This window comes from Mesoplodon densirostris, chromosome 8 (assembly GCF_025265405.1).
Source record: "Mesoplodon densirostris isolate mMesDen1 chromosome 8, mMesDen1 primary haplotype, whole genome shotgun sequence".
Classification (NCBI taxonomy): Eukaryota; Metazoa; Chordata; class Mammalia; order Artiodactyla; family Ziphiidae; genus Mesoplodon; species Mesoplodon densirostris.
Genome location: NC_082668.1, coordinates 109,408,191 through 109,434,546, shown reverse-complemented (window position 1 = coordinate 109,434,546; position 26,356 = coordinate 109,408,191). Strand labels below are relative to the sequence as shown.

The following is a 26,356-nucleotide window of genomic DNA, read 5'->3' as shown; positions in this document are numbered from 1 at the left end:
TCAGTATTAATTATGGAAAACTTAAAATTTGAGAAGAGAGGGCTTTTTAAATTTATTAAACAAATATTACTGCTCCCTTCAGATTGTGATTAAAATTGCTTTAGAAAAACCACCAAAGAGAAGGTAATTTCAAAACCTTCGGACATTTTAAATTTAGTATCTCTCCATTGCTATTTCATTAAAATATGGTGGAAGCCTGTCTGCAACGTGGCTATTTCTTTGGGAAGGCAGTTCATCATAAAACATACCAAAACACAACATTTACACACGTGCATGCACGCACGCTCTGGCTCAGGTAGTATTATGTTAATTTTAGGGTTCTTCAAAATCTTCTCAGTGTCTTCACAAGGGTAATCAGGATTAACAATCTCAATGCAAACAGTGAAGTGTCTTTTTGCAAGTTAGTACACAGTTTTAAATCTACCTGTTTACAAGTTTCTTCCAAGTTTCCTTCTCCAGGCCCAGAGCAGGTGGAGGCTGACCTAGTGGGGAAATCCTCACCTATTCGACTACGCTGAAGCGGGGACGGACAAACAGGAAAGGGGTAGGGTTTAGTCAGAGACAAGAAGCACGCGCTCAAAACCATGGTTATTGGTAAGCTGTACAGGTATTTGGCTTCTTTTCTAAAGTCATATAGAGAGAGAGATTATACAATCTAAAAGTCTATGAATAATAACGGAACAGTAACAGTATCCTTAAGAATAAAAACAGGAACTGCCAGTGTTAAAGCTCCATCATTTGCTAAGTCCTTCATCATCACCACAACCCCTCCTGGAAGTAACAGTGTTCTTGCAAACAGATCAGAATGAGACTTGAGCGAGGCAGTCACATTCAGCTGAGGTTCAAATCTTATTTGATGGTAAAACTCTGAGCTTTTAGATTAGGACATGCTGCCTATGTATAATCAGAGATTTAAATTTTTTTTCAATTAGAAATGTCGACTTGTGAAGGCTATTTATATACTTTTCCTGCTCCAGGCAACAGCATCTTTATCATCTCTAATTTTCTTTGCCATGCCTTTACTTCCTGCCTTTCTCAAAACAACATTTGGAGGCTAATAAATCTGTTAGTTCACTTGACAAAGCAGGTGCTCAGTGTTAGAGAATCACGTATGATATGGAAACATACAGGGATTCTGAACCCTAAAATATAAACATACCATTAAAATTTCTATTGTCATTACCGCATTCCCTTTGCCTGATGGGAAAAAAATGTTCCTAACGCTGGAAAAAATTTGGACCAGCAGCAAAACCAAAGCAACCCTCAAGCAGTAATAGCTGAAGCTACAACAACAAACAGAGCAGTATCTACCTAGGTTTTTATATGCTTTATTGCAGTTGGTCCCCCCAACAGTGCCTAAAGCAAATATCACGATTCCCATTTCATGGATAATAAACAAGGATTCAGAGGTTAAACTACTTGTTCACACCGCTAAAACGTAGCAGAGGCAGAAGTCAACAGAGGTCAACTCTAGAATACACTGTATTATCCTAATACAGACACAGTGCATTAAGAAAGGTCTAGTGATTTCTCCAAAGAAGATATACAGGCTGCCAACAAACACATGAAAGGATGCTCAACATCACTAATCATTAGAGAAATGCAAATCAATACTACAATGAGATATCATCTCACACCGGTGAGAATGGCCATCATCAAAAAATCTACAAACAATAAATGCTGGAGAGGGCGTGGAGAAAAGGGAACCCTCTTGCACTGTTGGTGGGATTGTAAATTGATACAGCCACTGTGGAGAACAGTATGGAGGTTCCTTAAAGAACTAAAAATAGAACTACCATAGGACCCAGCAATACCACTACTGGGCATATACCTGAGAAAACCATAATTCAAGAAGAGTCAAGTACCACTACGTTCACTGTAGCTCTGTTTTCAATACCCAGGACATGGAAGCAACCTAAGTGTCCATCGACAGATGAATGGGTAAAGAAGATGTGGCACATATATACAATGGAATATTACTCAGCCATAAAAAGAAACGAAACTGAGTTATTTGTAGTGAGGTGGATGGACCTAGACTCTGTCATACAGAGTGAAGTAAGTCAGAAAGAGAAAAACAAATACTGTATGCTAACACACATATATGGAATCTAAAAAAAAAAAAAAGATTCTGAAGAACCTAAGGGCAGGACAGGAATAAAGACGCAGATGTAGAGAATGGACTTGAGGACAAAGGGAGGGGCAACGGTAAGCCGGGATGAAGTGAGAGAGCAGGACAGACATATATACACTACCAAACGTAAGGTAGATAGCTAGTGGGAAGCAGCCACATAGCACAGGGAGATCAGCTCGGTGCTCTGTGACGGCCTAGAGGGGTGGGATAGGGAGGGTGGGAGGGAGACGCAAGAGGGAGGGGATATGGGGATATATGTGTATGTATAGCTGATTTACTTTGTTATACAGCAAAAACTAACACACCATTGTAAAGTAATTATACTCCAATAAAGATGTTAAAAAAAGAAAAAAGAAAGGTCTGGTGTATGTCTGTGTAGTTTGGTCAACACAAGTCTCAGGAATCCCATACTTAAAAAATGGAAAAGGTTACTTTGGGAATAAAGCAGGCCAGTTAAAGCCGGGTGGGGCTTTTCCATCCATCCAAGTCATTCCCAGCCAGGCAAGCGTGCCTCCAGATGACTGACTCGTGTTTTGGTTTAGGTTGTGTTTCCTCCCTCCTCAACATCTTAAATATTCAAACACCCGACTCCCTCTGAGAGGAAACACCCCAGAACACTGACATAAAAAAAGAAACAAAATATCAAAAACACTGAAGGCAGTAAATCAGAGTTTTGTCAGCTTAAAAGGTGTCTAAAGTGGTTTCCCAAACAGGAGATATATAGAGGAGGTGCTGCACTGCCTGCAAACTTCCCGAGTACTGTTTGTATAAAATTAATATTCTCCAAGGAGAGGGCCAATATGAGAGTTTACTGCATAGATTTCAGACTGTAGGGCTCTTCTAGTATTTAGAGTGTAACCTTGCCCTACTCTTAGGACATTAAGTCAAGACACCAACAGGAGAACTTGAAAATCACCAAGATTTCCCTAGCACCTGATACACCCTTTTAATAACTTTGCAAATTACAGGTGAGGCAAAACGTATGTCTACATAGAAGAGATAAGCAAGCAAATGTTTAGTGCACTAAATTATCCAGATGAAAATGCTGCCTGTTTTCTTTCCTTGCAGCTTTAAAATAATAGTAATGGGGCTTCCCTGGTGGCGCAATGGTTGGGAGTCCACCTGCCGATGCAGGGGACGCGGGTTCGTGCCCCGGTCCGGGAGGATCCCACGTGCCGCGGAGCGGCTGGGCCTGTGAGCCATGGCCGCTGGGCCTGTGCGTCCGGAGCCTGTGCTCCGCAACGGGGGAGGCCGCAGCGGTGAGAGGCCCGCGTACCGCAAAAAAAAATAAATAAATAAATAAAAAATAAAAAAAATAAAATAATAGTAATGACATTTAAAATCTTAGAACGGAGTGATATATACCATATCACAATTTCTAAGTGTTTTAATTTACTTAGGCACTACATTCATTTAGACAATCTTTAGAACACATCTCAAATTTGTGGGTAAGGCGGGTGCATCACTTACAACAGCGTGCACATTTATATAAATATCCGGTGGATGGAACCACAAAACAGAGCATTTAAATAAAAGCGGCTCTATCTCCAGGAAGGATTCGCCTGTATGGGGCAAAAGAACACGTATTTGAATACTGTGTTTTAACAAGCCTATCCTAGCGAGTGCTCGATGGATACAACTGAAAGCCAAGCAATCAAATCCACGAATATCTTCGAGGATGAAAAAAAAATTTCACCGGGTGCTCAGAATGCAGAGATGCACCTGCTAAAATGAACCTCATTACAATTTGCATAGTTAGGTAAAAAAGCTCCCTTTTCAAGTAAGAGCTAAGGAACTACCAGATAACTAACTATGGAAGACTCATGCCAGGCCGCCGAAAAAGAGACCAAAGCCTTGGTAGGCAGAGCGCTAAGGTGGGCCCCAGGGTCCCCGCCTTCTGGTGAGTAAGCCTTACAGCCCTCCCCCAGGGTGAGCGGGACTTGCGCGTGTGATAGACTTCACTCCCATAATTACGTTACATGGCAGAAGGGGTTCTGCAGGTATAATTAAAATCCCTCCCTAATTGGCTGACTTAGTTAAAGGGCAGATTATCCTGTGTGGTGATAATCAGGTGAGCCCTTTTTAAAGAGGCAGAGAGATTAAAATGAGAGTCTCCTGCTGGCTTCATTTTAATTTATCTTTCATTTTTGACGAATAGTTTTGCTGAATAGAGAATTCTTGGTTGACTTTTTTTCCTTCCAGCTGCCTCTGTCCCCCATGGTTTCTTTTTTTAAAAAATAAATTTATTTATTTATTTTCATTTTTGGCTGCATTGGGTCTTCGTTGCTGTGCACGGGCTTTCTCTAGTTGCGGCGAGCGGGGGCTACTCTTTGTTGCTGTGCGCGGGCTTCTCACTGCAGTGGCTTCTCTGAGCACGGGCTCTAGGTGTGCAGGCTTCAGTAGCTGTGGCGCACGGGCTTCAGTAGTTGTGGCTCGTGGGCTCTAGAGCGCAGGCTCAGTAGTTGTGGCGCACGGGCTTAGTTGCTCCGCGGCATGTGGGATCTTCCCGGACCAGGGCTGGAACCCATGTGCTCTGCATTGGCAGGCGGATTCTTAACCACTGCACCAACAGGGAAGCCCCTCCCCCCGTGGCTGCTGATGAGCACGCAGCTGTTTGTCTTCTGAGGACCCTGGCTATGCTGAGCTGTTTCCCTCTGCTGTCTTCAGCTTTCAGCAGCTTGATTGTGACGTGTCTAGGTATGGGTCTTTTTTTTAAAATCCTACTTGGAGTTTGCTGAGCTTCTTAGATGTGTAAAGTTTTTCATAAAATTTGGGAAGTTTTAGGACATTATTTCTTCAAAAATTCTCCTGCAGGGCTTCCCTGGTGGCACAGTGGTTGAGAGTCCGCCTGCCAATGCAGGGGACACGGGTTCATGCCCCGGTCCGGGAATACCCGACATGCCGTGGAGCGGCTGGGCCCGTGAGCCTTGGCCACTGAGCCTGTGTGTCCGGAGCCTGTGCTCCGCAATGGGAGAGGCCACAACAGTGAGAGGCCTGCGTACCGTACAAAAAAAAAAAAAAATTCTCCTGCAGGCTCTGGAGAAGCAAAGTGCCAGGCTGTAGAGAGGACCATGTGATGGGGGTGGAAAGCAGCCTCCACCGGCCGAGAACGCCTCCTGCTGACAGTTGGTAGGAAAACAGGCACCTAGTCCTCACCTGCAAGGAGCTGAATTTGGCCAAGCACCAGGGAGATGGCAGAGAAGCCCAGGTCTCAAGTGAGATCCAAGACCCAGGCCACACCTTGACTTCAGTATGGGAAGGCTCTGAGCAGAGAATCCAACTATGAGATCATAAATTTGTGCCGTTTCAAGCTGCTAAGTTTGTGGTGATTTGTTATGCAATAGAAAACGAATATAGAAGCCACAAGAGGAGAACTTCCAAGGCTCTGGTTTTGAACATGATGGCTTCAAAATGTTACTTGAAATTAGGTCATTTCTCTTTGGGTATTTATCATTCATTAATTCACTGAAAATACTTACTAAATGCCTACTTTGTTTTTACAGGTTTTGTGCTAGGTGCTGAGCATGCAGGGGGAACAAAAGCAGAGAGGTGGAGGAGGCCCGGGGAACAGCAGGGCCAGGCCTGGCCCTGAAGACACCCAGGGCCCAGCCTGGGTCCCAAGAGAATTAGCGGCAACCAGGTCAAGACTACGTCAGCAGCTTGCGTGCCTGAGGTTCAGTCCCAGGGGAACGGTCTTAACTGATGGGCCTCAACACTGCATTAAAGATCAGCCAAGAGTGGAAGGAGCCCCGACCAGACACAGAGCAACGTCCACGCTCCACTCTGTACCAGTGAAGTCAAGTGACTTCGGGGAGAGCACAGCAATCTGGGTTAGTTTTCACTGCAGCCAGGACTGAGAACCACTGACGTAAAGCTTTTCAGCTTCCTCTGAGGGGCCGGGATTACTGTCCTGGAGGCCAGGTTTGACCTCAGCCTGAAGGTGGGGCGTTTGGCAGTCCTCACGATGGGGAAGGGCAGACACTGGAGGCAGTGTTTAGATTCCCCAGGCTAGATAACTCAAGGAAAAACATCCCTCTAGAGTCCTGATTAGAAAAGTTAGGACAATAAATCCGAGTTCAAATGTTTAATGTGCATGTCCAGAGAGAGTAGCTATCACGACCAAAGCTGGCTGTTCCCATACAGGCCCTAATCATGATAACATGCTTGTCTAAAACATCTTCCAGCCCCATGGGAGGGAACACTTCAGTAACCTTCAATTACAAAAACACAGACTCATACAGACACTCGTACGCAACGTGTTATGACTAAAGATAGGAAGCTGCACTTGGGCTCTTGTATTTCTTGGTTGATCTGTGACTTTGAAAACTGTAACACAAATATCTGACGTTCCAATCAACCAAATCATGCCACCACCTCCCAGTGTGCCTCCCAAGTCCCAAAGAGGCTTAATGGTTAAATTAAAGGTTGCCAGTGAAATGCTCTTTCAATAAATATTGAAACATTTTACAAACAGATCATAAATCAAAAATATTATTTACTATTAGAACAGTAATTTTGAATGAGTGCTTTAATAAAATTCATCCTTGTTTCTTTGACCTTGGACAACTTGTACAATGGCTGGAGAATTACATTGGCTGTGACCCTCCCAAAGAAACCCTGCAGGTGGTTCTTTGGTTCCCTTCCTTGGATTCCATTAGAGCAGGAGCTAGGTGTTCAGGGGCATTTGGAACCACAACAACCTTGCTAACTACCTCTTGGAATCATCCTTAACCCTGCCTCGACCCAAGTGGTCCACGTTACCAACTCTACCCCAAGGCCAAAGGACTATTTTGGCACGGACGGCGGTGGAAGGAGTATACTACGGGGGAAAAAGAAAAGAAAAAAAAATGCAAGGTTCGTGATTACACACAAATAACCCAAATCAAGTACTTTGAGTCTGAAACCAGAACGAAGAAATCTGGTTTTGAACAGTAACTTGGAAAGGCTGGCTTGTTTATATATAAAGTAAAAGAACAGTGGCCATGTATGAAACTCAAGTGTAGAAGGACAGGACACTGACAGGAAGAGAATAACAGAAACAACAGAGAGAGTGATAACTCCCACTTCCTGTGTGCTTATAACCTGTCAGGAATGGATCATGCTTTTAACATATATGAATTCATCTTCACAGGAGTCCTAAGGCAGAATACTACCTAAGAATAGAAATAACAGGGCCCCGTGCTCCCTCCACTGTATTATATATGCCTTTCAACGTGCCATTTCAGAAGAAAATAGCAAATATTTCTCTTCAGGTGACTGAAAGAAAAAAAAAAAAGCAACGACACAACATCTTGGTATCAGGGTGTCTCCCATGATACAAGATTTCAGATTTTCATTTTGATCTTCAAAGGCTGCAACCAGACAGAGCTGGAGGGACAGAAGCAGAGCCTTGGCTTCCTAGAGAAGGAGCGATAGTGGTTTGCGTGTAGGCTGCTGGGTGGCCTACAAGGTCCCGTCAATGACTCTTCGTGACGTGTGCCTAAGGACATACCTTTCTCACATCTGAACTCTTTGGCTCTGTCGTCCAGGTTATAATTCTAGACACAGCAAGCCTCGTCTCACTGGAGTTTATGAAATCTGTTGGGTCCATCTGCCTAGCGAGAGACTCGATGTACTTCAGGATGGCAACTTTGACCTGAAAGATCCAGCAATTATGAACAGTAGGTACACTTTACGAATCTTTGAACAGAACTCTTAACTGGTGCTCAGAGAAAAGTACACACTACTGAGGGGACACCGCCTTTCTCCTGGATTTATGTTCCTACACGCAGGGGCCTCCAGCAGGGAAAAAGCATGAGATGACTGACAGGGAAGCCTGGGAACAGAAGGGAGGCCTGCAGCCTAATCCTCCTCACAGACGCCGCAAGACACGTGCTGGGCAGGAGCCCCCGCTGGGGTGAGGGGTGGAGGCACCAGGGGGCTGCCACCGACCGCAGGGCAAGTACAGCTCTGTGTGAGTTTCATTTTTCAGCCACTCGAGGCCAGGTCTTGCAAGGCAGCACTGAAGGTAATTCAAGCTGATAATTCTGCTCTAACTTCCCCACCGAGGTCTCACTTGGTTTGGACCTCAGGAGAAAAGGGTTATTATTTACTGGGCCTCTCCTAAAAACCTCAGCAAAATTAGTGATCAAAGAACAGACAATGGACCTGATGCCATTCAAAGGAGCACATCTTCCTTCAAATACCATTAGTTCGTTCTTATAGGTATGATGTTTATAAAACATGTTACAATTCATTTTTCATGTGTTACGATGTTAATATTAAAAACATTCTAATAAGATACCTATTTTAACACATCAAAATTCTCTACACTAAATATTAATGTGAAACACTGTAATAATGCCCAAATGTTGGTAAGGATGTGGAACAACTGGAGTTCTCAGACACCGCTGGTAGGAATATAATCTGATATAACCATTTCGGCAGTTTAAAATAAAGTTAAGCATGTCCCTACCCAATAAACCAGCAACTTCTCTACTATGTACTGAACCAAGAGAAATGGAAACATGTTGCTCACAGCAGATTTACTCACAATAGTGAAATACGAGTCGTGTATAAACAAGTATATTTTAAGCAAATTTGACTTCTAGAGGTTGAACTATAGTGATAAATAGTTACCGACCTTGAGGTTAGGAGTTTGGGTTTGATCCACAATAAATCTCATCAAAATGTTAAACTGCTGATCAAATGGAAAGGAGTCCCTAGGTTTAAAAAAAAAAGTATTTTAAAAGAAAGACTTATTACAAAAAACAATGTAAAATCATATAAGAAACAAAAATACACTATTACGGATTCCTCTAACATATGTAAAAAGCAAGCATGTTTATATATTTTAAATATTACTTTTCATTTTATGTAAATGCTAAAGTAATACACATTACATAGAAAACTTATTTATTTTGTTTTGTTTTGGTTTTTGGTTTTTGTTTGGCTGCAACACATGGCGCATGGGATCTTAGTTCCCGGACCAGAGATGGAATCCGGGCCCGGCACTTGAGAGCGCCGAGTCCTAACCACCAGACCGCCAGGGAGTTCCCTAGAAAATTTAGAAGAAGTCCCGAAACACATAAACTGAGCAATGAATGCCTGCTTGCCTTCTTGCCAGGTACCTTTCGGAATACTGCTCACATGAGAAACACTTCCATCGCCCAAACCTAACTTTTACATCCCAAAGAGGCTGCTTGCAGCTGCCCTTGCTGAAGCCGCCTGCACAGTTCCTGGGGTCCTCGCCCATGAGCTGGCTTTGTGTGGTCACCACAGAAGAGCGCCCGTGGGACACTCACCCAGAAACACCCCTCTCCAGCTACAGACACACACAGGAGCCTGGGACCCTTGGAGCCCCACTCCGGCTCCACTTCTCGCCTGCGACTCATCTCTTTTCTCCGGGTCCTCTCACATTTTTGATCCAACTGAGTAACCCTGAGGGCTCCTGGCAAGTGAAAGTCAGTGCCCTCTCCCTTAAAAAGCCACAATTACTAGTACGAGTTTAAAATTGCCTGAAGGAGCCCCTGTGCCTGATGCAGATGTCCCTTCCATGCTAACAGGAAAGATAATGCAACGCGAAGATCTATTCCAATTGAGGCTGAGCGACTGCATCGCTTTCTTTTAGACTCCCTTAGAGACCATTCTCAGTGTACGGAAGGATAGTAGAAAGAAAAGGGACGCAGGTTCGAATCTTTCAGCTTACAGGACTGATCTGAAACTTAAATGAAATAATACGAGAAAAACATAAAGTGTGTGGCACGTCCTAGTTACTAGTCGTACCACCATCATAATTACTAATAAAAAGTCCACTTGACCAACAGCACATCCTTCTCTCCCACATCTATTTGTATCCAGGAAGCTCTGAGGACCACCTCTGGAAGCAAAGCGCATCTTAGTATATATGATTTAAGTGACTCATACTGGCCACACATCAAAGAAACAAACAAACCACACGCAGAACACCTCTCCTTTCTTCTACAGCAAAGGGAGGATGGAGAATACATCTGAGTAATGGGTGTATTTAAGCTGGAGCTGCGCCCTGCTGTCGAGTGCAGCCAAAGGAAAGGAAACTGAGGCAGATTCACAATCAGGTCTATCACCTGAGGAACAGCTCTCAGCCACCACTGAGACACCCTCGGTACTCACAATCCTAGATAAGCTGAAAGAGCTAAACATCTCAGCTGCCGAGAAAAAGGGACACAAGCTTTAGGGACCTAGGCCAGGGAATTCCCCAGAAGAGGGTTCTTAAAGGAATGAGGCATCCAGGAAAACTAACAGCAGGGCACAATTATTTCCCTTAATCACCAAAGATCAGAAATATAATCGTAATAGTTCCATCATCCCTAAAAATCTGAAATGGATCTTCTGTCATTCGTAAATTCACCTAAATTAAGGAAGCAATCTACAGGCTAAAGTCTGGCTTATAAATGTTTTCCTTGGCTTTCACAGTGTCATTTAAAAAATATGTATCTTGAAATATGTTGCCTTAATCCACATTTCTGACCTTTCTTGAAAAGCCTGGACCACTGGGCCCACATCCCCTGTGACCACAACTCACCACAGCTCCCCAGCCTCTCGCGTAACCGCCCTGCTGTTTACATCACTCGTGTATCATCAGCTGCATCAGCTCAGCCCCTCCAGTCAACCTCTGGCCAAACTGTGAGGAATCCACTGGTGTAAAGGACTGTCCCCCAACTGCACTACACTTAGTCACCCACAGGAGGGGTGGTGCCTGAAAGCCTTACTGCAAATACAGTATGTTACACTGAGTTCACTGAAAATCTAAAGGGAAATCTACTTGGATAATAAAATTCTATAGCAGCACAAATTACACAGATCTTCGGGGTCAGGGACCAAAAAAAAGCTGGCATCACAGTGTAGAGGAACAAATGTAGTCTCGGCAGCCAGAGACATCTAACAGATGCAAGCGCGGGGGACAATGCCGGGGCAGTGTGATGCCCTCCACACTCTCCCGCAGGCCAGCCGGCGACCACAGGACACACAACAGAGTGACAACCGGCTCTCCTGGATGCTGGCTCCCAGGCTGCCACGAGCAGGAAGTGGGGCTCCGGGTGTGTCAAGTTACTCTCTGTTTCCTAATTTTACAATGAAATGAGAAAGGTCCTTCCATTCTGACAGTTCTATGATACCTACTCACATCCCAGTTTGCAGTAACGTGTCATATAAAAGTTACTATGCTGATGATTTTCTGAGTGACCTGGAGACATCTGTTTATTCTTTTAAAAATTCAGCAATCTGGTCTTCCCTGGTGGCGCAGTGGTTGGGACTCAGCCTGCCGATGCAGGGGACACGGGTTCGTGCCCCGGTCTGGGAAGATCCCACGTGCCGCGGAGCGGCTGGGCCCGTGAGCCATGGCCGCTGAGCCTGCGCGTCCGGAGCCTGTGCTCCGCAACGGGAGAGGCCACAGCAGTGAGAGGCCCGCGTACCGCAAAAAAAAAAAAAAAAAAAAAAAAAAATCAGCAATCTGACACATTCCCCCCCGTCATCCACCAAATCACAACCAAGACATTACTGCGAACCGTCTTCTGAGATCATTCAATTTCTATCGCTCGTGGGTCGAGGATTTACTACTGCACAGGCAAAGATCAGAAGTTTGTTTCCAAACAATAACGGCACAGACTCAGTTTTTTTTACACTTTTTCTGAGTCTCAGTAGCTTTTCTTTTCTCATAAAGGCCAGATGGGCTAAAAATATTGTAAGTGTGTTATCATCTCTAGACAATGAACTGTTAAGAGAAACTATTCCTGGATGAACGGGAACCCTACACCACACATGAACAGAAAAATTTCTAGCGTGCCTTACAAGAGGTTGAAGTCGTAAAAATACTGGGGTCTTCAGAAGGATGCTCATAAATATTCTAAAGTGTTTTTTAAAGAGAAGAGAATCAATTCTCAATGTTTTTTTTTCTTTTTTTTACATTTGTCTTAGGCATTCACAAAAATAATGTCAACTCAAAGGAAGATATGGGCATTTCATCTCATGGACTGTTGGGATATTTCAACATATATGTTAATAAGAGAATGTGGGAATTAAGTAAGAAAGTAGATATTCAAGTGGGTGACAAAAGCCACAGGTAACAAAATGACAAGAAACCACCTACAAAGACTCTCGTAGTATCAAAATGGTCTAGTGCCCCCGCCCCACCAGTAGACATTTTCCCAAAGAGGACATACAAATGGCCAACAAGTACATGAAAAGGTGCTCAACATCACTAATTATTAGAAAAATGCAAATAAAAACTACAATGAGGTATCACCTCACACCTGTTTGAATGGCCATCATCAAAAAGACAAGAGATAACAAATGCTGGTGGGAATGTAAATTGGTGCAGCTGCTATGGAAAACGGTATGGAGGTTCCACAAAAAAATTAGAACTAGCAAATTCCCTGGTGGCCTATCGGTTAGGATGTGGCACTTTCACTGCTGTGGCCCACGTTCAACCCCTGGTCAGGGAACTGAGATCCTGCAAGCCACGTGGCACAGCCAAAAAAAAAAAAAAAAATTAGAATTACCATATGAGCCAGCAACCCCACTGCTAGGTAGATATCCAAAGGAAATAAAATCAGTATCTCAAAGAGATATCTGACCCCATGTTCACTGCAGCACTATTCACAACAGCCAAGACATGGAAACAACCTAAGTGTGTTGATGGATGAACGGATAAAGAAAATGTGGTGTACGTATAAATGGAATATTACTCAGTCATAAAAGAGAAGGAAATCATGCCATTTGTGACAACATGGATGAAACTTGAGGGCATCGTGCTAAGTGAAATAAGCCAGACAGAGAAAGACAAATACTGCATAACACTTATATGTGGAATCTAAAAAAAAAAAAAAAAAAAAGTCAAACCCATAGAAACAAACAGTAGAATGGTGGTTGCCAGAGCCTAGTGGGGTGAGGGAAATGGCGAGATGTTGGTCAAAGGGTACAAACTTCCCGTTACAGTTATAACACTTGCTAAGAGAACATATCTTGACTGCTTTTTACCACATAAGCAACAAAAAATGGTAATTATGTGAGGTGAAGGATGTATTAACTGACACTGCAGTAATCATTTAGCAATATATACATGTATCAAATCCTCACATTATACACTTAAAACTCACACAATGTTGTATGTCAGTTTTATCTCAAAAGCTGGGAAAAAATGATCTTGCCCCCAAGCACTTGCCTTGTGACATCGAGAGCCTTCTGAACTTTCGCTTGCACAGATCCAAGCAAATCCGCTCCCATTTTCTTAAGCAATTGTGTGAGAAGAACAAAAAGCCAGTCTTGCAGGTCATCCTTATGAATTATTATAAAATCCACAAGAGTCTCCAAAAACATACTGAAAACCTAGACACAAATGGAAACCAAGTATTTCACATATTTAGTTCATGATTTCCTCCCCAGTCTCCAAAATGATAAAAATGCCCATCTTGGCTTTGGTCAGAATCGTAACTGGGGTTGACACTGTCCACAACTGGACGTGGTATAGGTGGCAAACACAGTAACAAGAACAGATAAAGGAAAAGGGGTCGGAACTTACTCTCTGGTGTGAATTCCACCGCAAACCAGGCCATGCAACGAAACAGATTCCACGTTAGTCCACAGTGAAGTCATACAAGTTTCATGCAGTTTCTTAAAAGGCCTGAAAAGGCTACAAACTGACGAAATAACTCTCCCCTCCCTCTACATGCCTTTAAAATTCAGTACAGAGAGAAATTTAGCTTTGCTGAAAATATGAGTCTAATCTTGGAGGTCTTTCTTTTCTTTCCTTTCCTTTCCTTTCTTTCCTTCCTTCCTTCCTCCCTCCCTCTCCCCCTCTCTCTTTCTTTCCTTTCTCTCTCCGTCTTTTTCTTTAAAATACCTTTTAACCATCATAATTCTATACTATTATTGCTCATTACCTAGCATTCAATAAAAACTATTACAGGATGAAGGGGAAAAAAAACTTGTATATGTATTGCTTTTCATTTCAGTCATCTATTTTGATGTATGCCCGTTCAGGTATTATAAAGTATTCTCTTTATGAAAAGATATTATAAAAGCCATAGCAATCTTTATAAAAGATTATGGCTTGGGATGGAAGACACCGACGGTTGCATTAATCCTCACGCCACTGTGTGATCATCAGTGCTCCCTACGGTGAGACAGAACTCATGGCGGATCACCCCTGAACCAGTCTCAGAGAGGTTAGCGGTGGCACTGTGCACCCTACTTGTAAATGAGTCCTGCTCTCCTGGGACAAGCCGGCTATCACAGACCTACTGAGTTCTAGCTCAGCAACTATTAACCACCAGGGGTCTCCCGTGAGACAGCTCAGAAAGAAGTCAATGAGCCCCAGCTGTGGGATTCCTGGCTTAGCACAAAGGCAGCTAGCAAATATTTACTAAACTGAGACCTGCAAACTCACTGTACAAGAGCTTTCTGATGGAAACAAATTTCCTTCTTTATCCTCACATTCTGGTTCTGAATCAGCAATCTAGAGGTGACAGGTAATAGAAATGTCATCAATGTCCAAATCCGTCTAATATCCCTTACGCTATACATCTTATGAACCTTATGCTTCAAACCTTACTGCTTTGAATACTACCTTAGAGAAAACCTTGATAATTATATCTTTGGATATCTACCTGGCCCTTAAACTCAACGTTTCTTGGGTTTTATTAATACTGTGAATGTCAACCTTGCTGTGAGTGAGGGTCATAACAGGAATTTTAAAACATGCTTTAAGACCAATACTGAGGAGAACTGTTGCCCCCGCCCCAAAAAGGAGCACCCCTGCGTTCATTCTCCTAGGCTCCCGTGAGCATTTCAAAAGGCAGGGAGGGGTCCTGTGTGGTTTTCTGTATCCCTAGCCCAGAGTGGGTGCTCAGTAAATGCTGAATGACTGCACGGGTGGATGGATGATTGACACAGTTCACGGACAATTCCCGTGAGGACGACAGTGTAGGAAAAGAAGGGGAATCACAGTAACTGGCTAGACTTTCTGGCCACCACAGGTTTCTTTCTCCCAGGAGGATTCACAAGAGACCATTTTTACTAGGAAAATGATAGTGTAAGACACTTAAGTCTTGCACATCAAGCATTTAAGATTTGCTGGTGCTGATTTCTGGTTCCCTCAATTTCTACTTTAGTTTCTGTCCTTCACCCTTTAACTTTCCCGATACCTTCATTCCTGTTTTTTCTTTCTCTAAAACCACTGAACAGCAACAGCCTGCCAAGGCTTCCTCCCAAACAATGGTATTTATTGACAATCTAGACTCCAAGTGAACTTTTGTCAAGGGTCCCGCTCTCAGCTCCACTCCTAGAGAGGGCCTGTCCCTCACTCCTGGGTGCTCTCCCCTCAGCAGGGAGTCCTTGTCAAAAGGCAGTCCTCCTCTGGTCCCCAGGAGGTGTAGGCACCAGCTAAGTGACCACCATCCAGCAAATTCTTAGAGGCGGCAATTCTATTGGTGTCTGGAGAAATACTTAATGTGGTTCTTCAGTAAATCCATTTTATAAATGCTTCCATTTGTCTATCTTGTCCCATACAGACAAATTCTACATGGGTACCCAAAAAAAAAAAAAAAAAATTTACATAACTTGATTATTTTCTTCACTACTGTAACTTTTTTCAGGAAGGCATTATATGATAATACACTGTTACATGCTAGCACCCAGCCAACCATTTGGCTAAGTATGCGAAAATATTTGCTGAATAAGTAAAAGACTACATCTCATTCTCTCCACGGTAACCCTTACTTGAAACACACTTTATTTAACTTGATGTTGTATGGACATTGGAAGTTTCTAAGAATTCCGTTTTCAGAAGCCATAACAAACTAGTGCTGAAATTGGGGTTCAGTCTGTAAGGTCTACACTGTGCTGCAGGGCTGGTATCCCACTCTGAAGTCGTGTATTATGCAGCCCACACAGACATGCAGAGAGGAACACAAGTGGGCAGGTTCCCCAGACCTTACCTTGCTGTGAGGGTCAGCAAACATTCGGGTGAAAATCTCACACAATCTTTTCAACTCCACCCGACTAGAGGGAACAAAATAGAAATAAATAAATTTAATATTTAATAAGCCAATACTGAAATTAGTTACAGCTTCTCGAAATCCTTTTATTTCATTCCACTACATAAGCTTTAAATAATTTTTATATAACAAAGTCCTTTCTTCACAAATCAATTATCTAAACTTTAATTTATGATGGAACTGCATAGGAATAAAAAAATCACGATCGTTTCGCTCTCATGCTAAAATGAAACTGAATCTCAGAGCGTGATCACCTGAGTTCACACATGTGGGCATGGCAAAGCCATGAGCCACATCCTGCTCACCTCGTTGCAGGTGTGTTTCCACCACCACAGATGAAAGGCAATGGGATCAACTAGGAAAAGCATGTGCTTCGGGGTCAGACAGACCTGGATTTTAATCTCAGTCCTGCTAGAGCCAAAGTACTCTGATACCTTTGTATCCATTTCAGTGAACCAAGCGGCTGCTAAAAGGATTAAAGAACACACCCTACCTGCAACTGTGCCTGAGACAAGCAAACACGTGCATTTCACGTGCCCCTGTGACTTTTCTTACCCTGAACTGTATTACTGAATCCCATTTCTACTTCGAGGTTTCATGAGAAAGATTCACCTTCTTCCCCAAATCATCCCTCTCAGGTTGGGTGATCTTTTAACATTGCTAACAATGAAATCTAGATCAGACCAACGCTAATCAACAGATTTCTAGAGATTATTCAATGGATACTTGGTGAACACTAAGAATCCAGAAACTGGGGCCGTGAGAACTGAGCAGATTCTTGACGGATAATGACAGCAAATCCTTTTTTCTGTTTTTTCACAGGTCACTAGAGCACCAGAGAGGACCTGCACTTCAGAGCGCATGTGGCGAAACTTCTCCTGCCGCATGCACAGAAGAGAACAAGGGGGGGCGGGGGGTGGGGAGGGAAGACGGCAGGAAGGAATAAAGCAGGGGCCAGACTGGCTGGACAGCCGCGCCTGAAGCGCAGTGATTCGTCAGTCAATGCTCCCACGGCTTTGCGGAGCCATCCATGACCATAGACACTTATCCAGTCTCACCATACAGCTTTAAAAAAAGTTACCCGAAGAATATGATAGAGTGTAGTTCAAACATCTCTGTAATTTTGAGATTCATCTTATAAGCAATGACTTATTAGTATTGTCATGGTTTAATAAGCAGCATTTCTTCTCAGATATAAAATAATGGTGTGTCAGTGGTACCTTAGATTTGAGGAAATATGGTATAAACACATATTTTTGGTATATGTAATACATGCTCATTTTAGAAAATTTATGAAAGACAGAAACAAAGAAAAAGCAAAAATAATCAATTCTAACGCTAAAGAGTACTTTAGAGTACCCTATTTGAGTATCTCTTTACTCTGCATATTTATAAAGTATACCTACGCCGATGTGTATCAAAACATTTTAGACTGAGGCTGGTATCATTTTATCCATGACTCTAAAGTGTAATAAACCGTACCAACCTGCAGACTTGTTTTACTTTTGACCTAAATTGCAAGCTGTACTGAGATTTCTCAAATAACACCTAATAGACAGGTGTAAGCCATAGCGAACCAAATGCTTTCTAAACCTCATCAGTTACAAAGTGTTTGCCAGATATTTCAAATTCTCCGGAAGGCAAGGACCACGACTTAGCCCTCCCAGCACCTTTAGTGCCTGCCCCAGCGGCTGGAATTCCGTTAAGAACTCCCGAGAGGACGGGAGCCCGGGGAGGGCCCCGGGGGTGCAACACGGGACTCAGCCTGAGCTCACGAGCCTGGCCTCCCGCCCTCACCTCAGTGTTCTCTGGCTCTTCAGCAGGTTCTGCAGGCCCAGGAGCCCCTCCTTCCGCTCGGACCAGTTGGAGCTGGCGCAGTGGTTGAGCACCTCGGCCACGTCCTCGGTCTGGCGCAGGTAGTGGGGGATGCCCCCGTTCCGGGAGCTGTACGAGCGCTCGGAGCACACGCTGGACGCGTCGCTGTTGGCGTCGTCGTCAGAATACATCCCGTACGGCTCGTACCTCCTCCTCACGGGCTTCTTCTGCCAGATCCAAGGACGGGTCGGGGGAGACAGGGACAGGTGACGTGAATCTCACCAAACAAAACCAACGACAAAGCGCTAAACGTAGACACACACACAGGCGCATGCACCGCCCTTTCCCTGCGCTTACAGATGAGGGGAGTAAAAACAGAAAAGCAGACGTAGGAAAGAGCGTGATCTCTAGCGCGGTGCGTGGCCGTCTCAGTAAGACAGACTGGCTGTGTGACTTCAGACAGCCTCCTCATCTGTCTGCTTCAGTTTCCCCATCTTTGAGATGACAATGATTATCCTTCTCACGGGCTTGTTGTCAGGACTAAGTGGAATTACGTGTTAAACAGCCCGGCTCGGCACCTGACGCGCTGTAAGTATGAGAGCCCACCAGCCCCTTCCCAACCAAAAGCAATCTATCTGGAGCATGGTCTGTGAGTACATTTGTTTGAATGTTCATGCTTCCTTAAGAACGTCTGACACTGCAGTGTCAGTGGCAGAGTGTCCTACATAAAAGAATTCCTAAATGATCTAAACCATTTTTATTAAGGACTTAAAGTTTTACAACACTAACAGGCCTTCTGTAGACTAGAACACCCATGTCATTCATTTCTCTTACCTCTGAATATAAAACTAAGTTAAATCCCTAGATAATTTAGCAACAGCTACATAAAATAGATCAAACTTATAAAATACGGTTTCTCCAAGAGAAAAACAAATAGCTACCGGCTTAAAGTGCACCGGTGTAATTTTCTAGGAATGTGACTTGTACGCCGGGACAGCTCTGCCTTCCACCTACTGTCCCAGCATAATTATTAACAGCACCCTCTCTCACTCTCAAAAGTATCCTTGGTAGGATGATAATTATACGGTCATCTCACTTACCCATCAACTAGATTCCTAAGATAAGAAAAATGTTGAATGTGTCCATTCATGAAACAATAACGACATAAGAGGAGACACAAACGAAGTTAATAACTAAAATGAAACCCTAGTAGGAAAAGGGGCAGAACCTGATATTCGAAAACACTGAGGCAAACGTGAGAGATGACCAGTTCCATCACTAGCAACAGCATCACTAGTTTCCACAAAATCACAATTCAGAACAGAATTTCTATACTATGCTACTTTTTTTTGTTGCTTTTACCAGCTCCTAAAGGAAATATACTCAACAGAAAAAAAAAGAAAAAAAAAAAAAAAGAAAAGTTAAAGCACTGGTACCTTGCTCCTGGAGTCTCCTAACAGCTGTAGGCAGGAAAATATTGAAGGATGGGGAAAAAGCATAGAGAATTATGTCAGAAGCATATGTGGGGATCGTTCTTGCAACAAAAGTGTACAGCAGAACATATCTTAGCAAACCAAAAATACAGGTTAGCAAGCAATTCGTGTCAAGCGAATAACAAAGAACGCTTTCACAATGGCATTTCCTAACCCTCCTGCGCCTCTCACGAGACCTTCCAGTATCTGCTGGAATCCTTTGCTGAAACTCTCCCCATAGCACCGAGGTATATCCCTAATGTCGCCATTAACGCTGTCGCCTGCTCCTACGACAGACGCTGCCCCAGGACTTCTTTTCTGCGACCAAGGACTGTGTACCATCCCGGCACTGTCTCTTCTGAAGCAGGTCGCTTGGAGAGACCAAGCAGTTTGGACAAAACGTAGTAGTGAGGGCAGCGGGGGTGTAAGGGGAGCCGGAGCTCAGAGAAAAGCCCAAGTCGGGTGAAGGCAAAGCCCAGACTCTCCAGTCCTGCTCTGGCCCCTGGCGCTCTGGGCACTGTACCCGCCCCCTCCCCACCGAAGTGCTCTCACCGAGGGAGGGCTTTGCGCATCCATCACTTCTCACCCCTCTGGCCCCCACTTCTTCAAGTCCCGGAATAAGAAACAGATTCCAAATGCTGCAACTCGGAAGGAAGAACCGCTTCACAGAATTGTGCGCCACCTCGTGACTCTTAAGTTACAGTCCTGCTTAAAGCAATTATCCTGGACTCCAGTATCTGCCAGAAGAAGCCCTCCTGCACACAAGAATGATGAACAGAGCTGGCCGGGCAGCCCTCACCGTGAAACCACGAGGAGAGCAGACAACTGCTTGCTCACAGATGCTTTGCCAGAGAAATCTGGCTGCGCAGGAGTAAATGAGGGAGGGCCGGCAGGGATGAGAGTTGGAATCACTGTGGCCTCACGCTATAAAGTTTTGACTGGATGAAACACGGCTGGATTTAAAACCTCAGGGTCTGATCCTATAGCCACACACTAGAAAGTTTTGATCGGATGAGACACGGCTGGATTTAAAACCTCAGGGGTCTGATCACTGTGGCCACACGCTATAAAGTTTTGATCAGATGAAACAGGGCGTGATTTAAAACCTCGGGGTCTGAAAGCAGGGTTATTACCTTTGTTCATTAGAAGAGAACAAGTCTTAAAACAGTACAAGCAAGACCAGAGATCGGGCGGTTCTAAAGAATGTCTATTTTAAATGCTGAGCACATAAACCAGAAAGTACAAGAGGCTGTGTTACTACCAGCTGCAGTGCATCTTTAAAAGGCAATTTGACTACAAGCTGATTCTACTTAGGAATTCTTTGCTATAACCACAAGTTTAATTAAGGACTTCTAATCACTTTATGTTGCTTTTTTTAGATATTACATTATAACAGCACAAAAACACACTCCACTAGTGCTTCACATACTCAGAGAGTTGACCTTAAACTCTGGGAAAGTTTCCGTAAATAATGACTTAAGGACTCATTTAAACAAACAAACATAAAATCATATGGAACAACTAGTGAGGGAAATGGAATAAAGGCAAGATTTTCAAACCGCAAACGCTATGACCTACTGTTATACAATGATATGCTTAGGCTATGCCATCAAAGCCTGTAAAGCAACAGAAGCAATAGAAGGGAATAAAGGAAATGCTGAAAAAAAACACAAAAGATAAAAAAGGAAAAGAAGAAGCCCAATGACATCAGAGAAGCCTGATGTCATCACAACTTCACTGAGACTGTGGAGCACAGAAGACATACTTGATGCTAAGGTTTCTTGTAAGGCCAGTTTTCACTTACATACAGAGTTCACAGTTTAAGAAGAAAAGAATAATAATATAAATTTACACAGTTTAAAGAGTGTCAAACGTGATTTAGTGACCTGGTTTGGAGACTACTTCCTGTTAAGACAGAGGAAAACGCAGGTGAGTAATTCAAAGAGACTCCACGCACGTCGTGCCTCTTACCAAAGCATCAGCAACAGCAGCTTCCAGATCTGCACTGGTGCTCAGAACCCGCATGGCATTCACAGAGCCAGGTATTCTTCCTGCCTGGCCGAGCCCAAACCGGTCTAGTTAAAAAAACAAAAGCAAAAGATGAGTCACTTTAATGCACGTGTTTTCATTTCTTTGCGACGGCTCCTGCCTCGTCCCACTTACTGGACAGAGGACGGAAGCATCTCTAGCCAATTTTCACTGCACCTGACTTGTAGTTTCAACTACACCTGACCTGCTTATTATCAGTGGCAGAGGTTACACTGTTCACATTTCATACGATCGTGCCAAAAAGCATCCTGACAACTGAAATGGTTCTTTAATGACAGTCTATTTTTGAAAAGTGTTGAGACATGGGGGGGACCTTATTATTGAAGGTGCTTGGGCCATGAGGGTAGTCTTTTCATGTATACAGCATTCTCTCTAAAGGCTAGTGGCCCTGACATTTGGTCAAACTAATTAGAAAGCTTCATGGTTTGATCAATGAGTTCTAACGCAATGTGTAATAAAAAGTTAAAATTTGAAACAAATGTAGTAAATTGATCTCTGTGCACATTTTCATTAGGGTCTCTACTGTTTAACTGTTATTAAGCTCAATTAATGTTAGGTATTTGTTCATCAAGATGCCTGTGCCACCAAAGGCTATTTAAAAATCAGTTTATTAAAATTCTTTAATCTTCACCACAAAAAGCTAGTATCTTTGCTGCAAAACATTAATCATTCAGATAATATAAATTTCTCCTGAGTCCCTCAAAGGATTTTTAAATGATAATCTTTATACGTGTCAACCAAACGGACAGAATGCAAAAAAATGTCCAACTTCAGCAGTTCAAACAACTATTCTAAACCTGTTAACAAGCATGGACAATGAAGACTAACGTTTTAATTTTTTTCTGGCCGCACAGCTTGCGGGATCTTAGTTCCCCAACCAGGGATTGAACCCTGGCCCGTGGCAGTGAAAGCGCCGAATCCAAAAAGACTAACTTTTAAAAGTCCCATTACGTGAGCTGACCAGCCTTCCTTAAGAAGTGCTGAGATTACTTGGGACTCACTGCCCTTGTGAGGCCTTGCTGCTCACAGCTGTGGCAGCTCAAGACAAAGCAGTCCGGTAAAAGGTACTTATTTAAAATACTAATGTATAATAAACTTTTGGAAGAAAAATGTTAAGATTAAAAATGCTTTCTCTTTGTTAACAAATAAGACACAGTTTGGACAAGGAAAATCTCTGCATGTGCCATATTCTAGTAATGAAGCATTTAGAGAAAAAAAATAAAAGAAAGAAAGCTAATGTCTGTTTTACATAATTGATGTTTCCTATAAAATGATATATTTAAAATTTTGGGTAGGTAACAAGACATCATCTACAAACTGGTGAGCTCTAAAAGTGAACTGCTATTTAGCTTTTTTAAATTGTCAGCTTCGAAACGTTATACCTTCCACTGCCACAGAAAGGGGGAAAAGATTTAAACACTGCTAATCAAAAGCTATGTAGTTATGAATTTTTAGAGGGAAACAAAAATTGTATGTTATACTACCCCCTTTTTTAATGCACTTGTTGCTCGTACTGAATTTCACCATTACGTGTATGTTTAAAAGGTGATTTAATGTGCCATATAAACTAAAAAGAGACCACAAAACAATTCTCTCTCTCTCTAGAATATAAATCATCACCTGAAATAACATTATAAATTTGAGATTTATTATGCACATAGTTTTATAAATGATCTTTGTTCAAGTCTCTTTTTTTCCATTAAAAAAGGGTAGATAGTAAGGGATTTATGAGTAACAGAATGAAAGTAATTCAGTTATTAGCCATTTAAAAATTACCCAGCATAAACATAAATAAAACAGAATCTTAAAAAAAAAAAAAAAGAAAAGTAGGTCTCATGCCAGCAATTCTTGCTCCAGGGATAATACTGATTTTTCAGACACAAAATTAAAACTGTAAGAACAAAGCAATTATTCTGTGCTTCCCAGATGCATACAGCTTTGCCATACACAGTGACTGCAGATCATTTGATATACATCGTAGATAACTGAATTTCAAATCTTAAGGGGAAATGTTTGTCTGGACCTAAGAAAACTTATTAGCCTTTTGTTTTCGCCAGACCAAAATCTGCTCTACGTTCTCTCTGGTACTGTCCAGTTTCCACGAGATGGATATATATGACTGTGCCCTCAGTCTGGCCCATAATCTTCAGGGGAATATCCTAATCAGAGAATACATAATAAAATGCATAGGTGGCTTCATTTAGAGGAAAAACAGAGACATTAACTCAGTAAATTGGTCACAGTTGTCACCATCAACAGTCGGATTTAATAGATTATGCCTTGTACTCAGCTGATAAAACTAGTCATTAGGGATTATTAGTGTATCAAAATGATGCCAGTTAAATCCGGCAAACTGACGCATTATTGTATGCTCACTTTCTGCCCCAGAGGCCAATAACCAGGGCATTTGGGGTATTGTTACAACGAGGCTGAGATGGAGCGTTTCGGGGCTGCAGGCTGCAAAGGCTACCTTTGGCCTGACTTCATTATCCTAATCATGATTTGTTTTTTCCAGAAATGCTTTAGGACAATCCATTTCCTTCAATACATGTGAAATGAGGTTTGCTATAATCTGGAACATCTGGTCACTAAACAGTACCTCCAAGTAATTAGAACCGGACGGTAGTAACCAGCATCAACAGACACCACTTTATTGGGAGCTAAGACTGAGAGACGAAAGCCTCTGCTGGATGAGGTCCATACCCCACTTCCTCCGAGGGACCCTTCAGGACACCTATCTGGGGCTGCTGTTTTCCTGGGGGAGGGAGTGAAAGGAGGGGCACAAGTGCTTCCCCATCCTCTTGTTTTGTTTTAACATAAATACGAACACTGGAGAAATGATGTCGTCAAACAGGCTACAAAGCATCTACGGCCTATTAACAGGACCATAAACATTCAACAACTTAAAAAAAAATAGAAGCACATCGTGGGGGGAAAGAAAATATGAGGTGCATACATGCCAAGTGCTAGCGGACACTGATGGGTACAGATGCGACAATGAGCGTGGACAGGCATGGCATGCATGAGCGCGTGTTCACCTGACTGCCCAACAGAGTCAGCCGTGGCAAGAGCACTAGTGGACCTGGAATGACGTCGAGAGGCTGCAGGTAAAAGGAATGGCAACACCCACAGGGTTAGCACACGAGAACCCGAGACAGCGGCGGCCACAGGCCGGAGGGAACGCGGCGCCGCTCCCAACGCGGCCGTGATTCCTCACGGAAAGACATGGTGTTGGGTGTGAATGGACAGCGAGTGCCAATCCCCGGGCTGCACGCGGGGCGCTGGCGCAGGGGGAGCGCTGCCTGTGCACCCAGCGGCCCCCGGCCCGGGTGTGCGCTGCCGCCGGGAGGCGCCGTCGCCACCACGGACTGGGCAGGGAAGGACCCGGGGGCGCGCCGAGGGGGCGGAGCAGCAGGATGGGTCACGCCTCCCGTCAGGATGCGATGCACACGCGACCATGCACCAGAAACAGAAGCGGAGAAGTTCACACAACGTTCTCTCAACAGACACAGAATGAAGTCACAAAAGGGGGACTTTCATATACAGGATGGATACACAACAAGGTCCCACTGTGGAGCACAGGGAACTCCATTCAATATACTGTGACAAACCATCATGGAAAAGAACATGAAAAAGAACGTGTGTATGTATAACTGAATCACTTTGCTGTACAGCAGAAATTAACACAACGTTGTACATCAACTATACTTCAATAAAAAAGAAATAAAATACTTCATGCTTCACAGGTAAAATATAAATCAATTAAAAAAAAAAAGAAGGGGCCTCAATAACTGAATTCCATTTTCCCTAGTCAACATGTGTGCTGTTCTGTTGCAGAAATATCCCAATGATTAATGAACTCACTGTTTTAACTGTTGGAAAGTTGGCTGTAATAAGTTTAACAGCCTTCCTTGGAGAGGCATTTGCAGGCCTCTGGTTATGAGTACCAGCTCCGTGACACATGGGGGGCAAGTCCTGGTCAGATCACAACTAGCTGTGTGGGCCTTGAGCAAAGTACTAAACCCCTCTGTGTCTCAGTTCCTCATCTGTGCAATGGGGCCAACAAGGGTACCCTCCTCTTGGGAGTTAAGAGAATTAGGAGACACTATACATCAAACACTTGAAACGCTGCCAGGCACAGAATAAACCGTGGCGGTTAACAGCAGCAGTGCTGGTTAATAAATATTATTTTTCTAGCAAGTACTCATAATATTATATCGCATCAATTCATCAGTCTGAGGAAACATACACCAAACTCCATCCTCGTGTGGAGAGAATAACTTAGAAACAATTATGAAATACAGGCTTGGGTCCAAACCTGAATTTATTGACCCGAGTGCCACGTAATATGTGGCTTTTTCTTTACCTCCAAAAAAGAAAAAAGAAAAAAAAAGATAACATGCTTCTATCATTACTTGGAAAGAACACAGTGACTGTAGCACAGAGAGTTCATAGGTTTCACAGAGTGACACTAAGCAGTGCCAGAGTCCAGAATCCTCCCACATTTACATGCTTAGTCATGAAATGGCAAAACCCCAAACTCTTCAATAAAATTTTATTTACTTAAGCTCATGTCACCTTGTGAAGTGTGCATATCTGCAGGACAAGGGGTACTGAACAGCAAAGGTTACCTGGTCAGTAAGGATAAATTTTTACCAGCATGCAAAAGAAAAAGAAAATCCCTAATTCCTCGAGATACACAAAAATAAGTCGGCAAGCTCTAAAACAGGTATTACAAAACAATCACTTTCCTTAAATGAAGAAACCGGCAGGACATTTTGTAAGACTGAAGCAAACTATTCATTTCTTGTACAAGCACAATGGTACCGTATCCTGACCGTTTAAACTGGAAACCATGTTTAAGCAACACCTGATCT

The 26,356-nt window shown here is 43.2% G+C and overlaps 1 protein-coding gene across 5 annotated transcripts in view; it reads right to left on the bottom strand.

Moving 5' to 3' along the window:
* CLASP1 (cytoplasmic linker associated protein 1) overlaps positions 1-26,356 on the bottom strand; it is a 269,568-nt gene that overhangs the window by 49,175 nt on the left and 194,037 nt on the right. For 4 of the 5 annotated variants that reach the window (XM_060106469.1, XM_060106468.1, XM_060106466.1 and 1 more), the window contains 7 exons: positions 21,402-21,505; positions 19,395-19,418; positions 17,941-18,185; positions 16,084-16,147; positions 13,311-13,474; positions 8,754-8,832; positions 7,623-7,766 (listed from right to left, as the gene is read on the bottom strand). In XM_060106469.1, coding sequence (XP_059962452.1) covers positions 7,623-7,766; positions 8,754-8,832; positions 13,311-13,474; positions 16,084-16,147; positions 17,941-18,185; positions 19,395-19,418; positions 21,402-21,505 — 824 coding nt within the window. The remainder of the gene's footprint in view (positions 1-7,622; positions 7,767-8,753; positions 8,833-13,310; positions 13,475-16,083; positions 16,148-17,940; positions 18,186-19,394; positions 19,419-21,401; positions 21,506-26,356) is intronic. The other variant, XM_060106471.1, reaches the window with a different exon arrangement.